This window comes from Prunus mume, linkage group LG4 (genome assembly GCF_029339155.1).
Source record: "Prunus mume cultivar Tortuosa linkage group LG4, ASM2933915v1, whole genome shotgun sequence".
Lineage (NCBI taxonomy): Eukaryota > Viridiplantae > Streptophyta > Magnoliopsida > Rosales > Rosaceae > Prunus > Prunus mume.
Genome location: NC_142701.1, coordinates 25,663,104 through 25,686,306, shown reverse-complemented (window position 1 = coordinate 25,686,306; position 23,203 = coordinate 25,663,104). Strand labels below are relative to the sequence as shown.

Here is a 23,203-nt window from a genome sequence, read left to right as displayed (position 1 = left end):
CGAATGTATCCAAATTTTCATTAAATTCCTTCCAAAATACCCCCAACGTCGGATACACGTGTTTATTTTGTTTAAAAATTGAATGGAAATTTAGATGTGTTCTTAAATTACAATAAAACAAACTACAAAAATTTGAGTAGAAATTTCGTCAAACTACAAGAACGAAAAGCAACTTTTAACCGATAATTTACCATGCATGCATGCATAACAGCACAAGGATAATATAATATAAAAAAAACAATGCATATGATGATGTTGAATTGTGAAAAGTGTAGTGGGGGACTGGGAAGAGAGGGATGGCGCATTAAAAATAGGGTATAAAAAATCAACGGTCACCATCATGGGGCTTGCAAATTAATCGTACTTTCAATTCAAGAGCTTCATCTAGGCTCACTCTCCAACAAGTCAAAGCCATATCTACTCGCTTTAGTTTTTGGGGCAACGGGAAAACCCTACCTCTGATCACCTTCGAAAGAGATTTAGAAACCCATCTGTATATCTTGCTGGTTGGTTTCTTGTATAATTAAGTAGGAGCAAGCAATTCAACTAATAAGCACGAAACTAACAACATCTAATTAATGAGTTAGAAGTTGGAATTAAGTTTAACAAAACATAATTACATGAAGAATTCGATCAATTTTTGAAAAGAAACGATATCGACCCATAAAAGAAGATTACAAACCGTCTTTTCTAAACATCACAAATGATATCAGGAGGATCTCCATATGCCCTTCAGATAAAGAAAGTACAAAACGATGGATTACAACAGAAAATTATTAAAAAAACTAATAAATTTTACAGGAGTTCCAGTACTTAATTAATGTTGGTTCAACTTCTTGTAGGAAGCATATGTGTCCTGCGGAGGAGAATTGCAAGTCTGCAAGTAACTATTACAAAAGATTTTGTGGATGTAGCAATTAAATTCTGCTACAGGGAGAGGTGAATGGGATGGGAGTAGCTGACCTGCTCACCAAATATATATAGTTGTGTATAAAAATAATTTCTATTTTGCAAGTGCTTCCAACTACTTGTGCATGCTCTCTATTAATTAATTGGGATTCAGATGCTCGCTTTTTGAATTGTTCTTGATAAGTACCTTGTGCACTTGTGTTTTACTTGATTTTAGTCAACGCAGGAGAGAAGGATTTGGTTACACGCACGCCTTTTATATTGTTCTTAGTTCTTTAATTCAATTTTTTTCAGAGATAAAAAGCGTTATTCTTCTATTTTTAAATTTTATTAGAAGGAAAGAAACTCTGGGATTTCGATTTTGAATGTCAAACATGGAAAAGGAAGAGAACCACAACCACTGTGGTGACCCCGGTCGACACAATGTTATTTCATCATTCTTTACCTTGTATATAATTAATACAAAGTCTATGAATATATGCAATGTAAGGTTCTATTAACATGTGGAGATGTCAATAACATTCTGCATCGAAATTTAATTTCCCACGGTTTATGTCTTGGATCTTTATTCCGTTCTATTATATGGACATCTTCCTTCCATGCAATTAATCCTTTGCATATACAACTAGTTTTGTCCTTGTTATTAAGAGCAATAATAATAGTCACATACTATAGCATAATATGTTGACACACCACCTAATCAACAATTTTGTTTCATGAAAGCATATATATGGACAAAAATTCCACGTGCAAACGTTGAGAAAATCTCATTTCTATTCAATTTTCTTCAACGTTGATCATGTTTATTGACAAAATTTATTCTTTAGGGTATAAAATGATTCTTTAGAGCTTCGGTTTTAGGTTTTTAAGTATCAAATTTTGGACTTCATCCTAAAACAATCAATCATGTCATAATAACAAATCAAAGTAAATTGAATAAAATGAAGTTTTCTCAACGCTTCATGTCTTTAAGAAAAATATATAGAACGTCTTGTGCAAAATTGTCATGGTTTGGTAAGAGAAAACTAATTCCCCTGTATAAGGATACATGTCAACACCACAAGTTGACATGTAAGGATTGCATAACCATTTCCAGTTAGTACAGTGGATGAAAGTTGAAACTAATGAGAATCTATAATCTATAATTAGCAATGCATTTTGTCTTGGTAAATAGCTTACAAAAGTCACAAACAATTTAAGTTCAGGGGACCAGCTACCATTTGATGTAGGTAGACTTAAATAAATTTGTTTGCAACTGTGGTCCATACATGGGGGGTGAGAGAGAAGGTTGATGTTAATTCACGAGTAGGGCCTGCCCTTCACCACAAGGTCTAAATCTAAAAGGTCCACCACAACACAACCAATAAAACTTATTTCACTTCTAACTACGCACTGCGAGTATAAAAATTACTCCAAACTGTACGTAGATAATTGCGGTGGTCCATGTTTATATATGTGTGTGTGAGATATAGCAGAAATTCTCTCATGCGAATATTTAAACATTATTATCATGCATACGTCACATATGTTGTATTATTTCTTCCTGTTTTCTTGCTTACTTACAATGACATTAGCATAATAATAACGTGCGGACATTCATATAAAAGAATAACTATATACATACAAACACGTACTTATCAATGTATGAAAATTATATATGAGGTACGCCCTAGGGTGTAGAGAAAGCAAATTCAATGTAATTGAATTTTATTTTGAGAATAATAATAATAATAAAATCAAGTACGTATGTTCACGCGATGTTGTTGTGTTGTGATGTGTTGGGGGTTGCTTTTGAATGCATAGGCATAGCAGAATCCTTACTGCTTATGGCTACAAGAATAATCGAATGTGGGTGTTGTTTTGTACACGAACTTTTTAGATATAGTTTAAATGATATAATAAAGTAATCCTTTTTTTAGAAATACTTCTCTCATACTGCCCACAGTTTCAATGAAAATGAGTTGCATAACTCATTGTAAAATGGGGTTTTATTTAAGTATGCACTCTTTGTAATTCAAGGGGTGAATAATATTTTAACTTTGCATTCAATATTCTATGTTCAATTCTTCTCCTTATGATATATCATATAGATGCATATTGACTTGATAACAGAAAAAAAAACATAGCATATCATTGAGATCAATTGAAATTTCAATTCACGGTGCCATCAAAAAATTCTGCAAACTTACATTATAATGAAAAGAAAATATTATTCTTTACGTGGGTACAAAATGTAAAAGTTATGTTCACAAGATATTTTGAAATGTTTTCTTATCACAACATTATTGTGTTATGATAGTATTACGTTTTGTAAACGTGTTATAATATGAATAGAATGTGTTATAATACGAATGAATTTAATGTATCGCATCGTCATGTCAGATATTATATTAGATATACATAATAATACCAAAACTGTTCCTTACGTATAAGTATATAAAAGGAAAAGATTGAAAAATGTAAAAGAATGGGAAAAACAGGTAAGGGTGTGGGGATGAGAGAGAGAGTAGTTGTGTTGGGTCACTTTAGCGTTTTGCGTAGGGGTCTCACAGGTCGCTGTCAGTCATAAATAGGGGGAAAGAAAGCAAAGAAAGTGCTGCTGCTGCTCTTCTTGTTAGAGAGAGAAAGAGAGAGAAGGAGAGAGAAGAAAGCTATAGCAAATACCACCACCTCTTCAGCCCATCAGTACTTCTCTTCAGTCTTCAGTCTGTCTGTCCTTCCCTCCATCGAGCGGGAAAAAGAAAATAATAATAAACTCAAGAAAGAAAAGGAAAAAAAAGTACAACACAAACACCTCTCTATCTCTCTCTCTCTTCCTTTCTCTCATTTTCTCTATCCTCCTCGAAAGCTTTGCTCTTTGATTCTCTTCTCTCTCTCCCTACCTAGCTACAACCCTTATCCTCATTTCCTTCTCTTCTTCTTCTTCTTCAAAGAATAATAATCTCTTCCAAAACGACCATGGCTGTTGCGTTTGAAGGCTTCTCCATCCGGTAAGCTTTGCTGCTTACTGTTCAGCTCAGATTCAGTGAGTTTTTCTCTGCTTTACAATTTATATGCTGCTTTTGATTTCGTCTGTTGCAGAGAGTACGCGGCAAAGATGAGAACCGTGGACGTGTTCAAATCGTATCCGTTCACTGCTGCAGACAATCATGATGCTGATGAAGATGATGAAGATATGAAGGAGAAGAAGAAGAAGAAGAAGAAGAAGGAACAAGTCGAGGCCTTGCTTCCTCCGATCACTATCACCAAGTTCAAGTGGTGGGCCCACGAGCTCCACCGCTTAAGAGCATCCACTAATCCCCACCACCACCACCCAGAACAGATGTTAACGCTTGTTAACAAAGAAAGCTCAGATATCCCCAGAAACGACATCGAATTCACTGCCGTTGCCGATGAGCTTGAGGCTGAGGTCGAGTCTCAGGAAACCCAGAAATCGTCTGAGACGTCGTCGTCGTTGGTTTGTCCAGTTTGTAAAGATTTCTCATCGGCCACTGTCAACGCCGTGAATGCGCATATCGACAGCTGCCTTGCTCAGGCGTCGAGGGAGGAGCGGAGGCAGATGAGGAAGGCCAAGTCCAAAGTACCCAAGAAGAGATCTATTGCTGAGATTTTTGCCGTGGCGCCTCAGATCCAAAATCATTACGAAGAAGATGAAGATGGTGATGATGAAGATTGTGAGCTGTTGGGTGAGAGTGGTGGTGATAGTAGTTTCAGTGTTTCAAGGTTGAAGCCAAAGAAGGTGAAGAAAAGGAAGAAGGAGAAGAAGAAGGTGGTGTTGTTGGAGGAGAACAAGAAGAAGTTCAACAAGAAGATGGTGATGAAGAATAAGAAGAATAAGAAGAAGAAGAATGATGGGTTAATTGCAAACAAGGTATGTGGTCAATTTTTATACCATAAAATACTAATGCGTATATATGTTTTCATGATTCATATCATAAATTGAGTTGCAATATTATCATTTGGTTGTTTGCTCTCCTTTTTTTCTTTGCCTCCCACTTTGTGCATAAAATTACTGCAATACATTTGTGACTACCTTGTCTCAACAACTTAGCAGCAATGAGGTCCTGAAAATAAAGGAGAACAAATGTTAGAAAACAAAATAGTATGCAGGAGATTTTATGGGTTGTTATTTTTGGGAGGATTTTCATTGGGTTATGGAGAAGGATGGTTGGTGCTCCAGCTGTACAGTACGGGTTTGATTTGAACAGAAAAAAGGGGTTTTAGATAGGTTGGGAGATCAGTTTTTGTCCTTGGTTTAGCAAAGTGTATCCTGGGCTAATCAATGATGATGTCTTTACCCCACTGTGGAGATAATCATTTGGGAATTGGAAGTACCCTCTGATTTTGATCAGAAGGCAGCTGGTGTTTGATTAATGACATTGATATAGATTGATGGAGATTGGATTGAGATTCATAAGTGGTGGGCTTCTGTGTTTATGACTGATGGGTTCTAGCTATTATGCTTAAAAGTGCGGTAATTTGAAAGCAATTTTGCGAAGTCTTACATATATATGATTGTAACGGAAACGGGTTGATTTCTGATCATCTGGAGATGCAATACAAAAATGTCATCGTTTCTTTGTGGAAATGGGCAAGAAGTACTGTTGTTTTGTATGATCTTCTTGGTCTTTGTCTTTCATATTTTGGAGTTTCTGGTTGGCCTTCGGAGTTTCTGGGTCCACCACTTCTTCAACTTCTGATTTCAATATATACATCACTTTATATATGGAGAGATTAAAAAGTCATCACAGAAGGTTATGGAGGACTGTTTTGGGATGTTGCTCCATTGGTTGACCGTTTGGAAGGGCGTGTCTATGATGCATGCTGGGTGTACTGATCATTTTAAGTTGTAGATGATTTGCATTCTTCTGTCATCATGTCATCAGAATACTGTGACTCGAACAGTGAAACATCTTTATCGTATGGACAAGATCTTGTTAAGCGGAGTTTATTCTGCTTATATTAGCTACTTGGCTGGATATGGGGTCTTGAAAGTTTGGAATTATGTAAGAATAAGAGATTTGTTGCATGGGTGTTTGTCCTTGTATTTGGAGCCCTTTCTTCGTTTTGCACTTTCTTAATCTTTGTGGCATGGCCTGATCTGTAGTTCGAGAGGATGATACCAAAGGATGATATTTCACTCCAGAAGATGAATCGGTCTAATTGTTCTAAGATAAATATGATATGCAGTTCGAGATGATGATTCCTTTCTGCAAAATTCACTGTATAGGAATTCTGAATTTGAAGCAGCACTATGGCTACTTTGATCTAGTGGTCTAGAACAATCTCCACATGAAGTTTTACACAGCTACTTGATGCCATTGATTGAAAGAAGGATGGACATTATGAGTCTCAGTTTATCTTGCTTGAACCAGCTATATATGTCCATAATGTGAATGTTTGAATCGCGAGACAAATGGTTTAGACAAGAGAGCATTCTCTAGGATGCTGCTAGTTTTTATATGAAACTGATTATTTGGAAATCCTCAGATAGAGAGAGGGTAATATGCACTGACAGCTTACTGTAATGGAGTTGGACAGATGACACCTTATTTGCAACGCAGCTGAATTTCAAGACTGCTTGATATATGGTTTTGTGATTGGGTCTACTGATCTCATTGACTGAAATTACCTGTCTACAGTTGATGCTTAACGTACTTTATTTTTTTAATTGAATAGTCCAACAACATATAAATCTTGATATATTTGATATATAAGTTTACTTGAGGGACACGCTTGTGGGGTCCACTACATATTGTATTTCAATGATCCGAACAGTTTAGTGTTTAGATATTCCCTAAAAAATCATCTATGCAAAAAATTAACTTGGATCTGAGACCATTTGACCACTCAATTAGATGGTTGTTATTATAGTATTTTCTTGAAGCACCATGTTTGTCTATTTTGTAGGTCTCTATTTGAAGCCTTAATGATTTTCAGTTTGCATGATTTTTTGCAAGGATGATCTATGAATGAAGATTTGTATATGATAATGTGTTTTGATTGAAAAAATTATATGAAATGGTGTAATGACTTTCTTGTCTGAATCAGGAGAAGTCTTGCAAACTCAAATTGCAAAATCCGGTCACTTTTGCCAAAAAGCTGAATAAGAAGTTTGCACTGGACATTTGGGATGGTGTAACTGTCCGTGCAAGGACGCCAAATCTGAAATACTTATCTACAAAGAAGAGAAAAGTAGTTCAAACATCCAAATTGATTCCTAAGCATCAGAAGCAAATTTTTGCTGTTCGCAGCATTCTCAAGAATCATGATGTTTGTGGTCAGAACTCCGCATTTTGCAGCATGCAAGGTGATAGTCAAGCAAATCCTTGTGGTATTCAACACTCAGAAAGGCATGTTAGGTTTTCTGACAAGAATCACATACTTGGCCCAAGGAAGAATGGATTGTCTTCCTTTCAAGACAATACTGTTGGCAACTTATCTTCTGATACCTTTGTTAGTTCATCTGAGAAGGACCAGTCTGCTGACAGTAATAAAGAAGCAGCCCCCATGGAGGTAGACAGAAGAGAAAATCATATTTCAATTGGCACAGATAATGGAACTGAGGCTTGCAGTATAATTGGAAGGAAGGAATTGCCTAAAATATCTGATCATGCTGATATACCAAATTTTCTGAGGCCACATGTTACTCATCAGGAAAAAGTAAAGCATTTGCCTGATAAATCTGTACCTGCAAGTAGAGCTGCAACTGAAGATAATAATTTGAGTATGTTCGGTCAAGGCTATCCAATCACCTCACATAAACCTGCATATGCTGGCATTCCAAGATTGATATCTGCTCTAGAAGAACCACACATAAATACTCATGGAGTTGCTGTTTCCAGAGCTTTTGGTTCCACTGGGACGATGATTGATCATATTGCACATCCTATCCATGGTGTTGCTGCTATGAGTTCAAGGGAAAATGCAGGAGCATTTCCTGAACCTTTTTCATCTAGTTTCACTTTCAATGAGATTGCAAGGGGGGGCCTTCCATTGCCTTCACAATCTGAAATAGATAAATTTAGTGATCATGGTCTGCACCGCCAATCATTATGTCCTCCCATGAACTTGATGGGTGCCTCATATCCCTTTCCAGAGTGGAAACAAAGAGCGGGTTCCTTTAGGGAAAGGTGCTTGGATGAGGATTTTATTGGTTTGCCTCTCAATTCGCACGGTGAACTAATCCAGTTGAGTCCAACAGGTAGACGTGGGTTCAACCAGCTGAGGAAGTTGGATACTATAGCAGGGTCCTCCAGTAGCTTACCTGTGCAGAATTTTACCCAGTTGATGAGTACGAGTAGCTTACCAGCGCATAACTTTACCCACAGAACGAGTATGGAAGATTCTTTGACTGCATACAAGAAGCATTTTGTGGAGAAAGAACTTCCAAATGATCAGTTGAATTTGTTTCCTATGCAGAATTATGTTAAAGAGAATTTTAATTCACATTTTCCAGACAGGTTAGGTGTTACTTACTTGGATAGCACTCAAAGAGCAGGTATACACCAGCTTGATTTTGAGAGCAGCAGAAGCAGCTACTCTTTTCATCCGCTTGATTCAGGCCTGAATCTCATGAATATCTCTACCAGTGGATGCAGACAATTTGACCAGGTACAGAACCAAAAGACAGTGGGAATGATCCCTATGGATAATTCAGGTCACACATCGTCGAATATGAATCAACCAACAATGCGGTTAATGGGAAAAGATGTTGCAATTGGTAAAAGTAGCAGAGAGATTCAAGGATTTGAGGATGGAAAAGTTTGGACAGATAAGGAGATTATAGCAGAGCATTGTCCTTCAAGTACTGCCTTGCATAGTTCTTCCTTGAACAAGAATTTCCAGCAGAGTTGGCTTCCAGACACGGCATCAGGGAAGTTGAAAGAAACTGTAGCACAGTCTTCAGAAATTCACAGCGAACACGCCTCTCTACAAAATTTTCTGATGAAAGCCCCAGAATATAGATTTCCTCATCCTTACCACAACTGGCAAAGCAATTCAGATTTTCAAAATGGCAGCCTTACCGCCGACAGAAGTCCAAGTTCGAATTTGATCCATTTTGCTCAGTTACCCACTTCACCTGCAATGTTTAATAGGGCACCCAACTTCCCAGAAGCCTTCATATCTGGAGCTGAATCTCTACAGTTTGGCTCTCAACTACCTGTATTTTCTGCTCCACAAACTACCTGTGGACATGGGGTTTTAAGACCTGCTGAATTCAATTACAAGCAGAACCCACCGCATTTTACAAAATCAGCATTTGACTTTCCTTTCCTAAATCCGGAATGCAGAGAAAATCTCCAATCACCATGGTTTCAGAGCTCCTCCAAGGGCCTGCCCCCTTGGTTGTTACATGCAACACTACAGGGAAAACCACCAAATACAGCTTCTCAATCTTTTCCAGATGTGGGTAGGAAAAACCATCATCATACTATGCCGAGAAGTGATATTTTCACCGCGCCGTTCATGCATCATTCATCTGAATTTTCTTATCCTTGCAATTTGATGACCTATCATTCACAAGTGATGAGTTCACCTAGTCCGGCAACTACATTTCTGCCTCCACATGCTCCAGCCAATACAGGAGGAAATCAAAAAGCAATGTCTGCCATCAATATGGGCTACAGAAACAGAACCAAGGTAAAAGACAGATTGAAATCAAAAGATTTTGGTATCAAAGACCCTTATCCTTGCAAGAAAACCAAGAGACTTGCAGTAAAAGCAGTTGATTCAACAATTCCTCCTAACATATTCAACTTAGAAATGCAAGAAAAGTTGAGTGCTGTTGCAGGGTCATCAAGAGGGAACTTTTTCAGTGAAATGCAGTCTACTTCGAGAGCACTTGACGTTGACTCGAGTAGGACGAAAGCAAGTGATTTGGGTTGCAGCCTATATGAAATTCAAGAGGATGGATTCGGAAGCTTTGGAATTGAGTCCTCCAAAGTAGATGGTATGGTGAAATCTGGTCCCATTAAGCTATGTGCAGGAGCAAAACACATCCTAAAACCCACTCAAAATGTGGATCAGGATATCTCCAGGCCAATCCATTCAACTATCCCCTTTGTTGCAGTACCTAATGGTTGTAGAGAACCAGAGCCTCAGAAGAAATCAACAAAGATTTACAGGTTTTAGAAGTAAGTCTTATTTGATTGAAAATATATTCCTTCCCCATCATCTTAATTTTTTAATTATCTGTCATGCTTATAAGCATCACATTTTTTGTGAATGCAACAGGATCACTACTTAGTCCAGGATACAGAAATGTTCATGTGTGAATACCAGCATAGTTCATACATGATTCGGCGCCGTTGCACTTGCAGTGACAATTCGAAACACTTTTAACTTGCAGTGACAATTCGAAACACTTTTCCAATTATAACTGTCGAAAAACTTTGTATTTTTAACATCTGTTTCTTCAGCAATGTATTCCCCACATGGCTTCTGTAAAATATGACATTGCAGTAGTGGCGTATGTGCTTATCTTACAATTCAAGTTCTTTTCAGACTACATCATTCTGTTTCTGGAATTCTACAAAGTGAAGTGATTATTGTTTTCTTCATCATATGAATTTTTTGAAGTCTGAATATTCTAATATCCTTTGGTTAGCAGGGAATTTAGTCAGTTTTTTTATACCTTTTTTGGGCTTTTATTAGCATATTCTCCAAAACTCGAGAGAAGTTATTATATATACCAAGATTAATTACAAGAAACAGAAAATGTAGGCCTCCATGACATAAAACACAGCGCATCAAGAACAAGTGCTGTATTTAATCCATGCATATATATATATATATATATCATTGAATTTCATTGTTTCTTACAGTTTTCACATTTACATATTATATAATATAAAAAAAAGGAAAAAAAAAAAGAAGACCAGATGTCTTTGCAGCATCTCCTCAGTACTTCCTAGCTTCTTTTTCAGCCTGAAAAATTTGATCACGCACTAATCAATTTAATCCCAGATAGAAGGCATGCATAAATATTAACTAATGGATCATGATTAACATTAATTTATACGTACGGCTTTGACGACTCTTTCGAAAGCATCAATACCATGTTGATCGATGAAACGCTCAACGGACCTCCTTGCATCCAGGCTCATCATTTGGAGGACCTTCTTCTGACCCTCAGGCTTGTTTGAGCTCACCATATACCCTCCAAGCTTCACATATTTTCTCACAATGTTCTCATAAATATAGGCTGCCCCATTGTAAAATGGCAACACCAACCACATGCAAAACAGCAGCTTCATATACGGCCATATTGGGATCCTACACACATATAATACATTGAATAAGTCTTTTTTATACGAGCGATATTTAGGGGATGGAGGATCTCGAGTGTAAGGTTTACTGCGCACTTTTGAATTACAAGCCCCTTGCATATATTGAATATATGTCAGAATGTATGTTTATATATGCATGCAAAATTAAAATTTTGACTTACCAAGCCAAGACTTTCCAGCAGGATAGCTCGAATAATGTTATGAAGGAATATATAACCCAATACGTTAGCCACTGTTGATCGTCTAGTGCAGAAGGGCTCTCGATTGCTCGCATTGATGCATACCTGTTCATGATCCACAAATGGAGAAACATATTTTAGTTAGCTCAGGTCTTTGCTTTTGTTGCCCTTTTTAATTTCTCTTATTGCGAGATGTCATTTACTTACAAAGGATAAAGAAGCATCACTCCTGGCCTGCAGATGATCAAAAGAAAAAAAAAATCTCAAGATCAGTTCATTCTTAAGACTTGAAAAATGATGACAATTTAATTATTTATTTGGTTTAAAATGAATCATCAATTAATAAGTTGCAGTTCTTATGATCAAACATTTTTTTTGGGTAGATTTCCAAAATATCCACATGAACAATCTTGGAAGTTATAAGATGGTGATCAAAACATTAATGTTAAAAATGAAGGTAAACTTTAGGGGTCGTTACAAGCAAGTACCCAACCTTTAGGGGTCATTACAAGCAAGTACCCAACCTTCTAAATTTTTTAAGCACATATCTGAACTCTTGGAACACCTAAAAATTAATCACGCCGTCCTTTATTGGAGTCGTTAAGTGATTACGTGGCATCAGGCAATGTACGTTTTATTTATTTCATGCATCAGACAATGTACGTTTTATATGCAATCTAAAGCAAATCAAGATGTCATCTATATTATATACAGATGAAATTCTGTGTATGGAAGTTGACATTTTAAGAGAAAAGCGCCCTTCATACAAGACTTTTTCCACTTTTTGCAGAAGACAGACATATCACATCCGTATACAGTTATAAAATATGAAAAATATGCACCCACACAAAAACAAAAACAAAAACAAAAACAAAAGTTTAGGTGGGTTTTCTGCTAATTACCCGATTAATGTGTCCAAATTTTTAGCAACGGCTGCAAGAACACCCATGCTTTCTGATGATTCTGATGATGAAATGCTATCTGACTGCTCACAAATTAATTCCTGCAATATTTGGATTGAGATATGTGGGGTTTTTGGGAAAGCGTGAGGAATGTGTGCCCTATAAAGGGTTCTTTGCCCTGTGTGAGAGGTTGACGAAGGGCTGAAGCCAAGTAAAGGATTTTTGCTACCAGAGGTTTTCTGTTGAGAAGAAACAACGTTCTAGCTGTTCATGAACTGACCACATATCTCAAGGGCATTAGCATATATACCTTACCTTTCTTTCTCTCGAAACTTTTCTCCTTTTCTTAAAGGTGCTTTTACGTTGGCATCTCATAACATATTTAATTTCAGTTTTTCTTGAACATAAATTAAAGTTTTACTTAACGTATATAAAAAAAATGCCATGGATGTTAGAGATATGATTCAAAACATATAGAAAATAACTAAATTAAGATAAGAAATAGTAATTAAAGGCATGCTTAGGTGTAAATAAATGAACTTAATTAATTAGAATAGAATGCATGCTTATGAGAAAAGAAGATGGGCACACCTACTTTTTGAAAAAATATTCTTGAATACGACAAATGTAGTTTTGTCACATTCACGTTTCATGATTACAATCATGTCTCATATATATTAGTCGTTATATGATAAATTAATATGAGAAAATAAGAAAGAATTCATTCTCGATATATACATTTGATTTATATTTACCGTATGAAGGAAAGAGAGACGAATGAGAAAAAAAGATAAAGATAAAAAGTTGGTAATTTAAAAAAGAAAAAAAGAAAAGTAGAAGCAAACCCTAAAGGTGGTGGTAACAAAAGGCAAGAATGAATCAAGTCAAGGCATGTGAGACAGGTAGGGCAGGGTACAACTAAAACACTTGATTATTTTGTGGTCCAGAAAACAGTAGCCTTCCTTAATAATTCCAAAAGCTTTCATCATTACATGTACTTTGTGCATTAACTTGATGCATCCCCAACATGTTATGTAAAAATGACCTAACCTAACCTAACACAACGACCACATCAATTACATATCCCGCTGCACTTCTACTGCGTGTGGTTGCCATGCTTGGTAGCTGCTGTGATCACAATGGAGATCCTTTTTGGTCTGTTAACTTAAATGGAGTTTTGTGTGATTACATAAAGTTAAAAAGAACAATCGTCTAACATGCGTGTGATCATATGATATATTTTATTACGAATATGCATGAGAAGAGTTAAAGATAGTTATTCATGTGAACGTGAGCAAAAGCTATCGTCAATGTAACATGTCAAGTGTCAAATTCCACGGACTGTAAAACTTTGTACCCGTTTTGTAAGTGCAACAATTGTATTAATCATGAAATCATATGTAGTTAATATGGGAATAGCACGTATTATCATGCTAGGATAGCAAGTTGAAATAAATCTAGGACTATTTGAATTCCCCCCAACATATTCAACTTACAAAAATAGTAGAGGCGAGCAGCTATTCTCGGTTTTTTTCTTATTTTTTTTAAAAATAGTATTGCCGCCGGCTATACTCGTTCTTCCCTAATTTTTTATAAAAATAGTATAGCCTAGTGGCTTTGTTGTTTTCGACACGTGGCGCCTTAGCTCTAAGCGGGTCCTTTTTAAAAAATCTAGTATAGCTGTCAGGGTATACTATTTATATTATATATTAAAAAAAAGGACTGCCTTGCAATTAGGTGCCCACGTGTCCAAGTACGATATTATACTATTTATATTAAAAAGAGGACCCAAATGATTAGGTGCCGTATGTGTGCAGGTATTGCTGTACTATTTAATAATAAAAAATTATGAAAAAAGAACCTCCTAGTTGCATTAGTTTATACTTTATAGATTTTAATTTGCTATTTCAACTCTACAAACTAGTAAAACTTAGTTGCATAATAAACCAAGAGCCCGTGAGTTCTTATTTTCGTATTCCTTTATTGATCTTTTTTTATATAATAAAAATGTGTATAATACGTGAATTTTGTGTGTATTATTGAAAATTTTATAAAAAAATACGTGTATGAAACATGAAAGTGATAAATTCTTTATATGGATAATAACTCTAGAAAAGTAAAAAATGAAAAGGAGACAATAGAGACTCAGGTAATGACCTAATAATAATGGATAATGCTCTAAACTACTCTTATCAATAAACGAAAATCGGGGAAATTTTTTGAAAGAAAAAAAGGATCCCAGTATATATATAAAGTGTATAGCGTGTTGACTATACTATTTCTTTTATAAATTTTTTTTATAAAGAAAAATAGAGAATAGCCGGCCGGCTATACTATTTATGCCAAAAAAGCGTATAGCCGACCGGCTATACTATTTATAAAAAAAAGGAGAGGACCCTAGTCGTTGTCAAAATCAGTGCAGCCGCTATACGGTTTAAAAAAAAAAAACAAAAAACAAACCCGAGTATAGCCGATCGGCTATACGATTTATATTAAAAAAGAGGACCTTGCGAGTAAGTATAGCCGTGCGGCGAACTGGGGGACATTTTTTGTTTTTTTTATGATAAATAGTATAGCCGGTCGGCTATACTCCTTAAATTTTTTTTTTATTTATAAAACTTTTATAGCCTCACTGCTTTATTGGGTTTTTCTTGTTTTATTATTATTTTTAATAAATAGTATAGCCGGCGGCTATACTCTTTATATGTATAGTGCAATCCTTTTTTTCTTTTAAGTTTTTTTACTCGATTTTTGTTTATCGATAAGAGTAGTTTAGAGCATTATCTATTACTATTAAGCCATTACCTGAGTCTTTATTCTCCCCTTTTTATTTTTTACTTTTTTAGAGTTATTATCCGTATAAACAATTTAGGACTTTCATATTTAATAATGTATTATACACATACGTACATATTTTTCAATAATACATCTGTGTTCTGCACCCGTCTTAAAGACGCGGTAAAGTTCACGTTTTTTTAAAAAGCAACTGCACAATACTAGTATTATATAGGTACATACATATTTTTCATGTTTATTACAAAAATTTCAATAAGACACACAAAATTCATGTATTATATACATATTCTCACATATTATTGAATAAAAATAATATATATTTAAAAATATAAATAATATATATTAAAAAATATTATAGTGACCGAACATTTAAGTTGTAATTTGCAAAAATTTTGCCGAATAAAACACGTTTATATTTTATTCATATATTTTCCAGTTCCATATTTTACTAAATATGAATGAATGTACAACGGCGCAGCTGTACTTGGATTCTTTATATTAAAAATAATACAGCGCCCAGCTATACTAGGTTTAGTATAGCCATTCGGCTATACTCGGTTTTCCCTAATTTTTAGTATAGCCGGCCTTTTTATAAATTTGTTTAAAAAAAGTATAGCCGGCCGGCTATACTCAATTTTTTTAATTTAAAAAATAGTATAGCCGCCCGGCGCTACTGGGTTTTTCTTGTTTTAATTTCGTTAATAAAGAGTATAGCCGAGCGGCTGTACGATTTATATATATATTGAAATCTTTTTTTCTTTTAAATTTTTTCCCTTATTTTTGTTTATCAATGAGAGTAGTTTAGAACATTATCCATTACTATTAGGCCATTATCCGAGTCTTTGTTGTCCCCTTTTGATTTTTTATTTTTCCAGAGTTATCACCCGTTTAAACAATTTTGCACTCTCGCGTTTAATAATGTATTATACATGTAAGTACGTATTTTTTAATAATACATCCGTGTTCTACACATGTCTTAAAGACCCGGTAAAGTTCACATTTAAAAAAAAAAGAGTATACAATTCGCGTATTATACATGTACATTTTCTCGTTTAATACACGTATTTTTTTTAACAAAAACTCAATAAAACACACAAAATTCACCTATTATACACAAAATTCTCACATATTATTAAATAAAAATAATATATATATATATATATATATATATTGGCATATACGAACTTTTAACAGTTTAAAACAAAACAATTTAGGGTTAATTTCACAAATGATACCTGAGTAACCCAAACCTTTAAACCGGAGCCTGTTAGGCGCAGCTATGGAAGTGAAGCTAAAACCCAGTCATAAAGCACAAGTCACGCTCTCCTACGCAAGGCTCTGCATTTCGTCGAATAGGGGCTTGACATGTGGGATAGCAGGGGACCCACTTTATATAACCAACGAATACATGGCCTGATTTCTTCGCTCCATTGATGGTTTTAACTCTGATGCATTCAACAACACTCATCAAATTAAAGGACAAACCGTGTACTTCCCAGAGCTCCAAGCCATGAAAATTAGAAAATACCAAATGGAAATGAAAAAGTAAATAATTTTAGTTATAAGCTAGTGAAATTAAAACCTATTGGGAGAATAGCTAACATGGTCTAGTCTAGTGAAAAATGACATTGACTTGTAGAATAATGATTTAAGGTTCAAACGCCCATGACATCTTATTAGTATGTGTGTATGAAAAATCTCCTTGGTTTAAACTATCGCTTGTTTTTTTTTGTTTTTTTAAAACCTATTGGAAGAACAATGAAATCTTTTTTCTTGTGCGTTACTAATAATATGAATAAATTTAATTGACAAAAAAATGTTTTTAGAACATTTGAATAGTATTTAGCATTTAGTGGAATAAAAGAAGAAGAAAAGAAATGGACATATAAAATATTTTCCTCAATCAATTTAATTTTTAATTTTTCAAATATTAATAAACTCATAGAATGTCAAGAATCATATTGTTTAGCAAGTAACATTTAAAAAAAACAAAACAAAACAAAAAGAACAAGTAAACATTCTATCAATCTCACTCATTCCCCACCCCAATATTAATTTTTAGGGAGTTTCACTAAAACACCCAAAATGAGGGTTGAAATTATAAAAAAACCCAAGCACTATTTAAACATATAAACACACCCAAAACCCATCATTACACACACTCAAAACTCATTTATAAACACACCCAAAAAGTTGACTTTTGGGTTGATTTTGGGTGTGTTTCTATGTTTAAATAGTGCTTGGGTTTTTTTATAAATACATGTCTAGGATTGGGTTTATTTATAAATTTGTATAATTTTTTTAAGGAAAAAAAACCCCAAAAGAGAAAAAAAAAATCCTCTTTTTCGCAGAAAGGGTACATTAGTAATTGAACAAAGTCATTGCTTCGTTACCTCTTCCCTCTGCTGCGCGCCTTCTTACCAAATTGTTCTCCCGCTTCCATATTTACCCCACAGTGCCACTCTCTCTCTTTCTCACTCTCGCAGAACACCCTCAAACCCTAACCCTAGCAACCTCAACTCTCTTCGTCTCTCTGGCAAAGTCGGCTTTCGTTGAGCTTCTTCCTTCACTGTACGGCTTCAACCCCTATTCTCATTATTTATCATTTGTTAATTTTGATGCATTTCATCAATTTAATTTGATATTGTATTTTGTTACCGTTTGAGCCCTAAAATTGGCTTCGGCTCCGACTCCGAATGTTATTGGGGCTTTGTTTACGTATGCGTTTCTTCTGGATTCTTTTATATTTATACGTTGCGATTCCGATCCGAGAACCGCAATAGGGTTTAAAAGTGGGCCCTTTGACCCGATTTCTTGCGACCCGTTTAGAATCGGGTTGGGTCAGGCGGGTCCTGGCTGCTCTTATCCGGTACCGATCCGCGGCGAGCTCCAGAAGCTCGTCTTGCCCAACCTAATTACCTTATTTTGAAAAACCCGACCCACCTTCCCTCTCTCCAGGCATGGACCCGGGTCCGATTCGGGTCGGATTTCCAGACCAAAATTACATTTTCTTTTTTGTTATTTCTTCAATGGTCTTTGCTTCTGTAGAGCAAAAGCTTCTCAGACATTGAAGAGGATAAAGCTGTCTTCTTGTTTTTTTTCGTCCCTCTCTTTCTTTCTTTTGGTTCTCCTAAAAGCATAAACAAAAGAGTTAATGTTTCTTAATCATCTTAATTTACTTGTCAATTTATCGCTAACCCGTAATTAATTTTTAAATTTCATAAATTCGCTGGGCCATTTCTGTAGTTTTGTTGGCCTTGGCATGGTAAATTCTCTAATGCATGCTTTCTGTGTGTATTGCAGTACTTGTAGAATGATATTCACGAGTTTTATGACAACCCTTTATCCATTCTTGTAGAGAGTGAGTCTGCCTGCATTACATTTTGTATGTTCTACAAAAGTATGCAGTTTTGACCCTTAACTCCTCTCCTCCTACCCAATTATTGTTATGTGTTTTTACTTAGATGACTGTGTCCAAATTTGTTTTCAAGACAAGTGGTGGATAGTAAGTTTGTAAAATTGTGGACTAAGCCTTGCTATTATAGCCACTTTCTGCTGAAAGAAGTAGAAATTGTGTCTAAGGGCTTATTTTCAATGATTCATGCTCTTTTTACGTAGTGATGGATCAAATCATGTTTCTCACATTGGTCATAACTTTTCATATCATAAGCCTACTCCATTCTGTTAACTGCCTTTTGTTTTGGCATGTCTAGGTCTGCTTCTTTGAACTGGGTGATGTTGCTTTTGAGTAATTTGTTACTTGGAAGCCCGCATCACTTATTACTCCAGTAGTGTCTTTTTGTACCTGCACTGTTGGATATGAGTGTCCTGTTGATTATCATCCAACAATCCACATGGTTCTCATCTCACCATCAATTTATAAGCAAGTCATTCCCAACTGTTTTGCCTAAATTTTGGAAGTTTTAACCTGAGAACCGTAATTGGACTGCCATTTTTGTTTAGAATCAACCTAAGCAGATTAGAAAATCAATAGGTTTTGATGGAATAACTTTTGAGTGTAGGGCATTTGGATCATTAGTTTGCAAATCTTTAATTCAATTATAATTGTAGCATCATAATTAGCTAACTTTTAGGATTCAGAGAGATGTGTGTGCACTATTTGCCTCTGTATAGGCAGGGTTTTTTGAAGCCTGCTATGTACTTAATGTCAAGACTTAGAACTTAAGCAAATGTATAAACCAACTGTAGACTCTAGTACTTTAGTGTCTGAAGCAATAGTGACACTCAGATAAAATTGATCCTTGCCATAATCAAGGAACTTAGGTCCAGGAACCTTCTATGTGATTGATCCTAGCCTAACCATGATTAAGGAATTTTGATCTGGGAGTCTGCTTTTTACTAAGTGATGCTTGTGGCTTGGAATCTTTATCTTTCAGCTTTAATGAAAGAGGAACCTTTCCACTCGTGGGAATATACACTATAACCTTGCTGACTTCGCTTCCAACCTCCCTTATTTCTGTTCCAACCACTTGCATTGTCACAAATTAAAAGCACTCCCTGATGCCCAACTCAAAAGACCACAAAAAGAAAATTAAACTCACAAAAAAATCTTGGAAATAAATCACAATTCAAGGCAGGAACAACTTAGGAAACAATGAAGTGTCGCCCTTCCTAGGAAACTGTAGTGTTATGTACAAAAGATTGACTCATTATTAATGACATGAACAGATTTTTGGTTGTTTTTTTTTTTTTTGGTTAGGAGAACAGATTTTTGGTTCCGAACTTGAAATTTTGTTTTTCTTGGGATTGCATATACAAAAGCCTATCATATAATTGTGGGTTATTGTAGATACTTTTTCTGGAGGTTGCCAATCTTATCTATGAGCCTATTACCAATTCTTTTAGATTGTTTCACTGTCTGTGATGTAAAAATGCACAAACACATGTAACTGTTTACTGATAAAAAACACGTGGAATTGTTTTCTGTCCTTTTTATTGAGGGCTAATTGATAATTTAAGGTTGGTAGTCATGTATGCGAGTCTTCTTCTTGTTTTGGTGCTCTTCTGCATTCTTTTTTTCCTTTGTGGGTTAATAATCCTACTAATGATAATGTGCAGATACTGGTGAAGTGCCAAGTCAATGCAATGGATATGTCTGATGCGGTGATTGTCAAATCAACTAGATTAAAATCTGTTGTGTGGAATGACTTCGATAGGATTAAAAAGGGTGACAAATGTATTGCTGTGTGTAGACATTGTAAAAAGAAACTCAGTGGATCAAGTACCAGTGGGACATCACATTTGAGGAATCATTTAATTAGGTGTCAGCGAAGATCTAATCTTGGCATACCTCAACTCTTTGCAGCAAGAGAAAAGAAAAAGGAAGGAACTTATTTAAATTTGGATCAAGAGCAGAAGAAGGATGAAGCTTTTAACCTTGTGAATATCAGATTTGAGCAAGAGCAGACCAAAGATGACATCATTAACTATGGAAGTGGTAACTTTGATCAAAGGCGGAGTAGATTTGATCTTGCCCGAATGATCATTTTACATGGTTATCCATTGGATATGGTTGAGCATGTTGGATTCAGAGTGTTTGTCAAAAATCTACAGCCATTATTTGAGCTTGTGACGTCTGAAAGAGTTGAGGCTGACTGTATGGAGATCTATGGGAAAGAGAAGCAAAAGGTGAAAGACATGTTGGGTAAATTGCCTGGTAAGATCAGCCTTACGGTGGATATGTGGGCTTCTTTGGATGGTACTGAGTACTTGTGTTTGACAGCACACTATATTGATGAGTCTTGGCAGTTAAATAAGAAGATTTTAAATTTTATTGTCGTTGATTCTTCTCATACAGAAGACAAGCATTCAGAAATTATAATGGAATCTTTAATGGATTGGGATATTGACCGTAATTTGTTTTCCATGACATTTGATAGTTATTCCACCAATGACAACGTAGTATTTAGAATCAGAGACAGGCTGTCCCAGAACAAGCTGCTTTCTTGTGATGGTCAGTTATTTGATGTACGCTGTGCAGCAAATGTTATTAATATGATGTCTCAGGATGCTCTGGAAGCACTATGTGGGATGACTGATAAGATTCGAGGAAGTATTCGGTATGTCAAAAGTTCAGAAGTAATACAAGAAAAATTCAACTCTATAGTTCACCAAGTTGGAGGTGAGAGTAGGAGGTGCTTATGCCTAGATAATCCATTGCAATGGAACTCAACATACGTTATGGTTGAAATTGCTTTGGAGTACAGGGACGCATTTGCTCTTTTGCAAGAAAATGACCCTGTCTACGCCATGTGCCTGTCTGATGTCGAATGGGATAGGGTGAACATCATTACTAGCTACTTAAAGCTCTTTGTTGGGGTTACCAATGTTTTCACAAGATTCAAGTCTCCAACTGCAAATTTGTATTTTCCTGAGCTTTGTGAAGTATACTCGCAGCTGAATGAGTGGTGCAAGAATGCAGATGATTACATTAGTTCTCTGGCTTTGAAGATGAGAAGCAAATTTGAAGAATATTGGATGAGATGTAGCTTGAGTTTAGCAGTTGCAGTCATGTTAGATCCTCGATTCAAGATGAAACCGGTAGATTATTATTATGCCCAATTCTTTGGCAGTGGTGCTCCAGGCCGAATTTCTGATGTTTTTGAGTGTGTCAAAACACTATATAATGAACATTCAACCTGCTTAGCTTATGTTGATCAAGGTCTGGCTTGGCAAGTAGGTGGTAGTTCTCGCTTGCCTGGTTCTGGAAGGGACTTGAGGGATAGGCTGACTGGTTTTGATAAATTTCTGCATGAAACTACTGAGATTGATGGGACAAAGTCGGATTTGGACAAGTATTTGGAGGAGCCTCTCTTTCCTCGCAATGCAGAGTTTGACATATTAAATTGGTGGAAAGTTCACGCACCTAGGTACCCTATCCTATCTATGATGGCACGCAATGTGTTGGGAATTCCTGTGTCAAAAGTTTCAATAGACTCTACGTTCAACACTGGAGGAAGAGTGCTCGATCGTGATTGGAGTTCAATGAACCCAGCTACCATCCAAGCATTGATGTGTGCACAAGACTGGATACGAAGTGAACTAGAAAGTTAATTTAGGTCAGTTTTGGTTCTTTTAATGAATTATCAGGATTTACATCGTTCCTGTAATTCTGGTGCAAATTGGGAAGCCAAATTGTATTGGTCTTCGTTTCAGTTTCTCTTATATATATTTTGTAGGTCTTTCTATCTCAATAAACTCTTCTCCATAGATTGTTCCAGATATTGTACATACATAGTTATTTTTTCTTAATTTTACAGGGCTGCTGCATTAGCATCTTTAGCATTTCTAGTAAAATTATATTTAACAATTTGTGTATGCGTGGATGATTGTTGCAAAGTGAACTTGGCATTTCCAGTTTATTCAACAAAGAAGAAAAGATTATTTGAATCGGAAGATTTACTTGTGGAGAATCTTTGATCAATTTTCTTGTAGATTTTCTTTCTAATCATGCCATGTTTAGTGTGGATGAAAGGTTTACAATTTGGCAAGTTATTCACATGATAAAGTTCCTTCTCTCAGATACTTTCTGTGCGCAGTTACTACCCAATTTTACCGCATTGTCTGATATGTTAATACAATTGAAGTTCTCTGGTAATTTTTTTCTTCTTCCAGATTACTGTTTTACCTTTTAACTTGTGTTGCAGTTGAAGTTCTGATGGAAGAAATGGGCTTTTTTGAAAAGCATTCTGTCCATACTTTGGAACTTGGTCGCTTTCTGTTTAAAGCCAAAAGAAAGGGAAAAAGTGAACAGATTGTGGTATGTTTACCTAGTTTATGGGTAAGAATATATTCAATCAAAGATTAACAACAGTACAAATTCAAAAGCAGAGCCAAAAAACAACAGAAAGTAAAGCTCAACCAAAACCTGGTCTACAAAAAGAAAAAAAGAAAAAAAAACAATAAAAGAAACTCTAATTCTAATAGCTTGAGAAAAAAACCATGAAGAAAGCTTTGTTTTAGAGATTCCTAGGGCACTAAAAATCTGTCTCCCAACTTTGAGGATAGTAGGTAAGCTGACAGCCCTCAAGTACTCGTAGGCAGCAGCATGCGACAAAAGCTGCATTTCAAAAACAAGTGGTCTCTGTTCATGAAGTTTGACAGA

The 23,203-nt window shown here is 35.7% G+C and overlaps 3 protein-coding genes across 4 annotated transcripts; 2 read left to right on the top strand and 1 right to left on the bottom strand.

Annotated features, from left to right (window-relative positions):
- The first annotated feature begins 3,567 nt into the window (after nucleotides 1-3,567).
- Nucleotides 3,568-10,475, top strand: LOC103328754 (uncharacterized). Its single transcript, XM_008231168.2, has 4 exons — nucleotides 3,568-3,899; nucleotides 3,991-4,780; nucleotides 6,961-10,046; nucleotides 10,147-10,475. The coding sequence occupies exons 1-3, from the start codon at nucleotides 3,868-3,870 to the stop codon at nucleotides 10,042-10,044; spliced, it is 3,906 nt and encodes a 1,301-aa protein (XP_008229390.2). The 5' UTR covers nucleotides 3,568-3,867; the 3' UTR covers nucleotides 10,045-10,046; nucleotides 10,147-10,475.
- A 200-nt stretch (nucleotides 10,476-10,675) lies between these two features.
- Nucleotides 10,676-12,527, bottom strand: HVA22F (HVA22-like protein F). The gene is made up of 5 exons (XM_008231169.2): nucleotides 12,283-12,527; nucleotides 11,588-11,614; nucleotides 11,363-11,485; nucleotides 10,938-11,187; nucleotides 10,676-10,839 (listed from the first exon to the last, which is right to left on the bottom strand). The coding sequence occupies exons 1-5, from the start codon at nucleotides 12,327-12,329 to the stop codon at nucleotides 10,813-10,815; spliced, it is 474 nt and encodes a 157-aa protein (XP_008229391.1). The 5' UTR covers nucleotides 12,330-12,527; the 3' UTR covers nucleotides 10,676-10,812.
- Nucleotides 12,528-17,471: 4,944 nt separating this feature from the next.
- LOC107880950 (zinc finger BED domain-containing protein RICESLEEPER 1-like) lies at nucleotides 17,472-22,506 on the top strand. 2 transcript variants are annotated; one of them, XM_089050370.1, is made up of 3 exons: nucleotides 17,501-17,649; nucleotides 18,382-18,439; nucleotides 20,158-22,506. In XM_089050370.1, the coding sequence occupies exon 3, from the start codon at nucleotides 20,185-20,187 to the stop codon at nucleotides 22,150-22,152; it is 1,968 nt and encodes a 655-aa protein (XP_088906496.1). In that variant the 5' UTR covers nucleotides 17,501-17,649; nucleotides 18,382-18,439; nucleotides 20,158-20,184; the 3' UTR covers nucleotides 22,153-22,506. The 2 variants fall into 2 exon arrangements, with proteins under 2 accessions (XP_016649072.1, XP_088906496.1); XM_016793586.2 differs by lacking the exon at nucleotides 18,382-18,439 and having other exon boundaries at nucleotides 17,472-17,649.
- Nucleotides 22,507-23,203: the final 697 nt, after the last annotated feature.

Coding starts and splice junctions, on each gene's coding strand:
- LOC103328754 (XM_008231168.2), top strand. CDS start 3,868: ATGGCTGTTGCGTTTGAAGGCTTCTCCATCCG. Junction 3,900..3,990: donor TTTGAAGGCTTCTCCATCCG/GTAAGCTTTGCT, acceptor CGTCTGTTGCAG/AGAGTACGCGGCAAAGATGA. Junction 4,781..6,960: donor ATGGGTTAATTGCAAACAAG/GTATGTGGTCAA, acceptor TGTCTGAATCAG/GAGAAGTCTTGCAAACTCAA.
- HVA22F (XM_008231169.2), bottom strand. CDS start 12,329: ATGGGTGTTCTTGCAGCCGTTGCTAAAAATTTGGACACATTAATCGG. Junction 11,615..12,282: donor AATTTGGACACATTAATCGG/GTAATTAGCAGA, acceptor GATCATCTGCAG/GCCAGGAGTGATGCTTCTTT. Junction 11,486..11,587: donor GTGATGCTTCTTTATCCTTT/GTAAGTAAATGA, acceptor GATCATGAACAG/GTATGCATCAATGCGAGCAA.
- LOC107880950 (XM_016793586.2), top strand. CDS start 20,185: ATGGATATGTCTGATGCGGTGATTGTCAAATCAACTAGATTAAAATCT.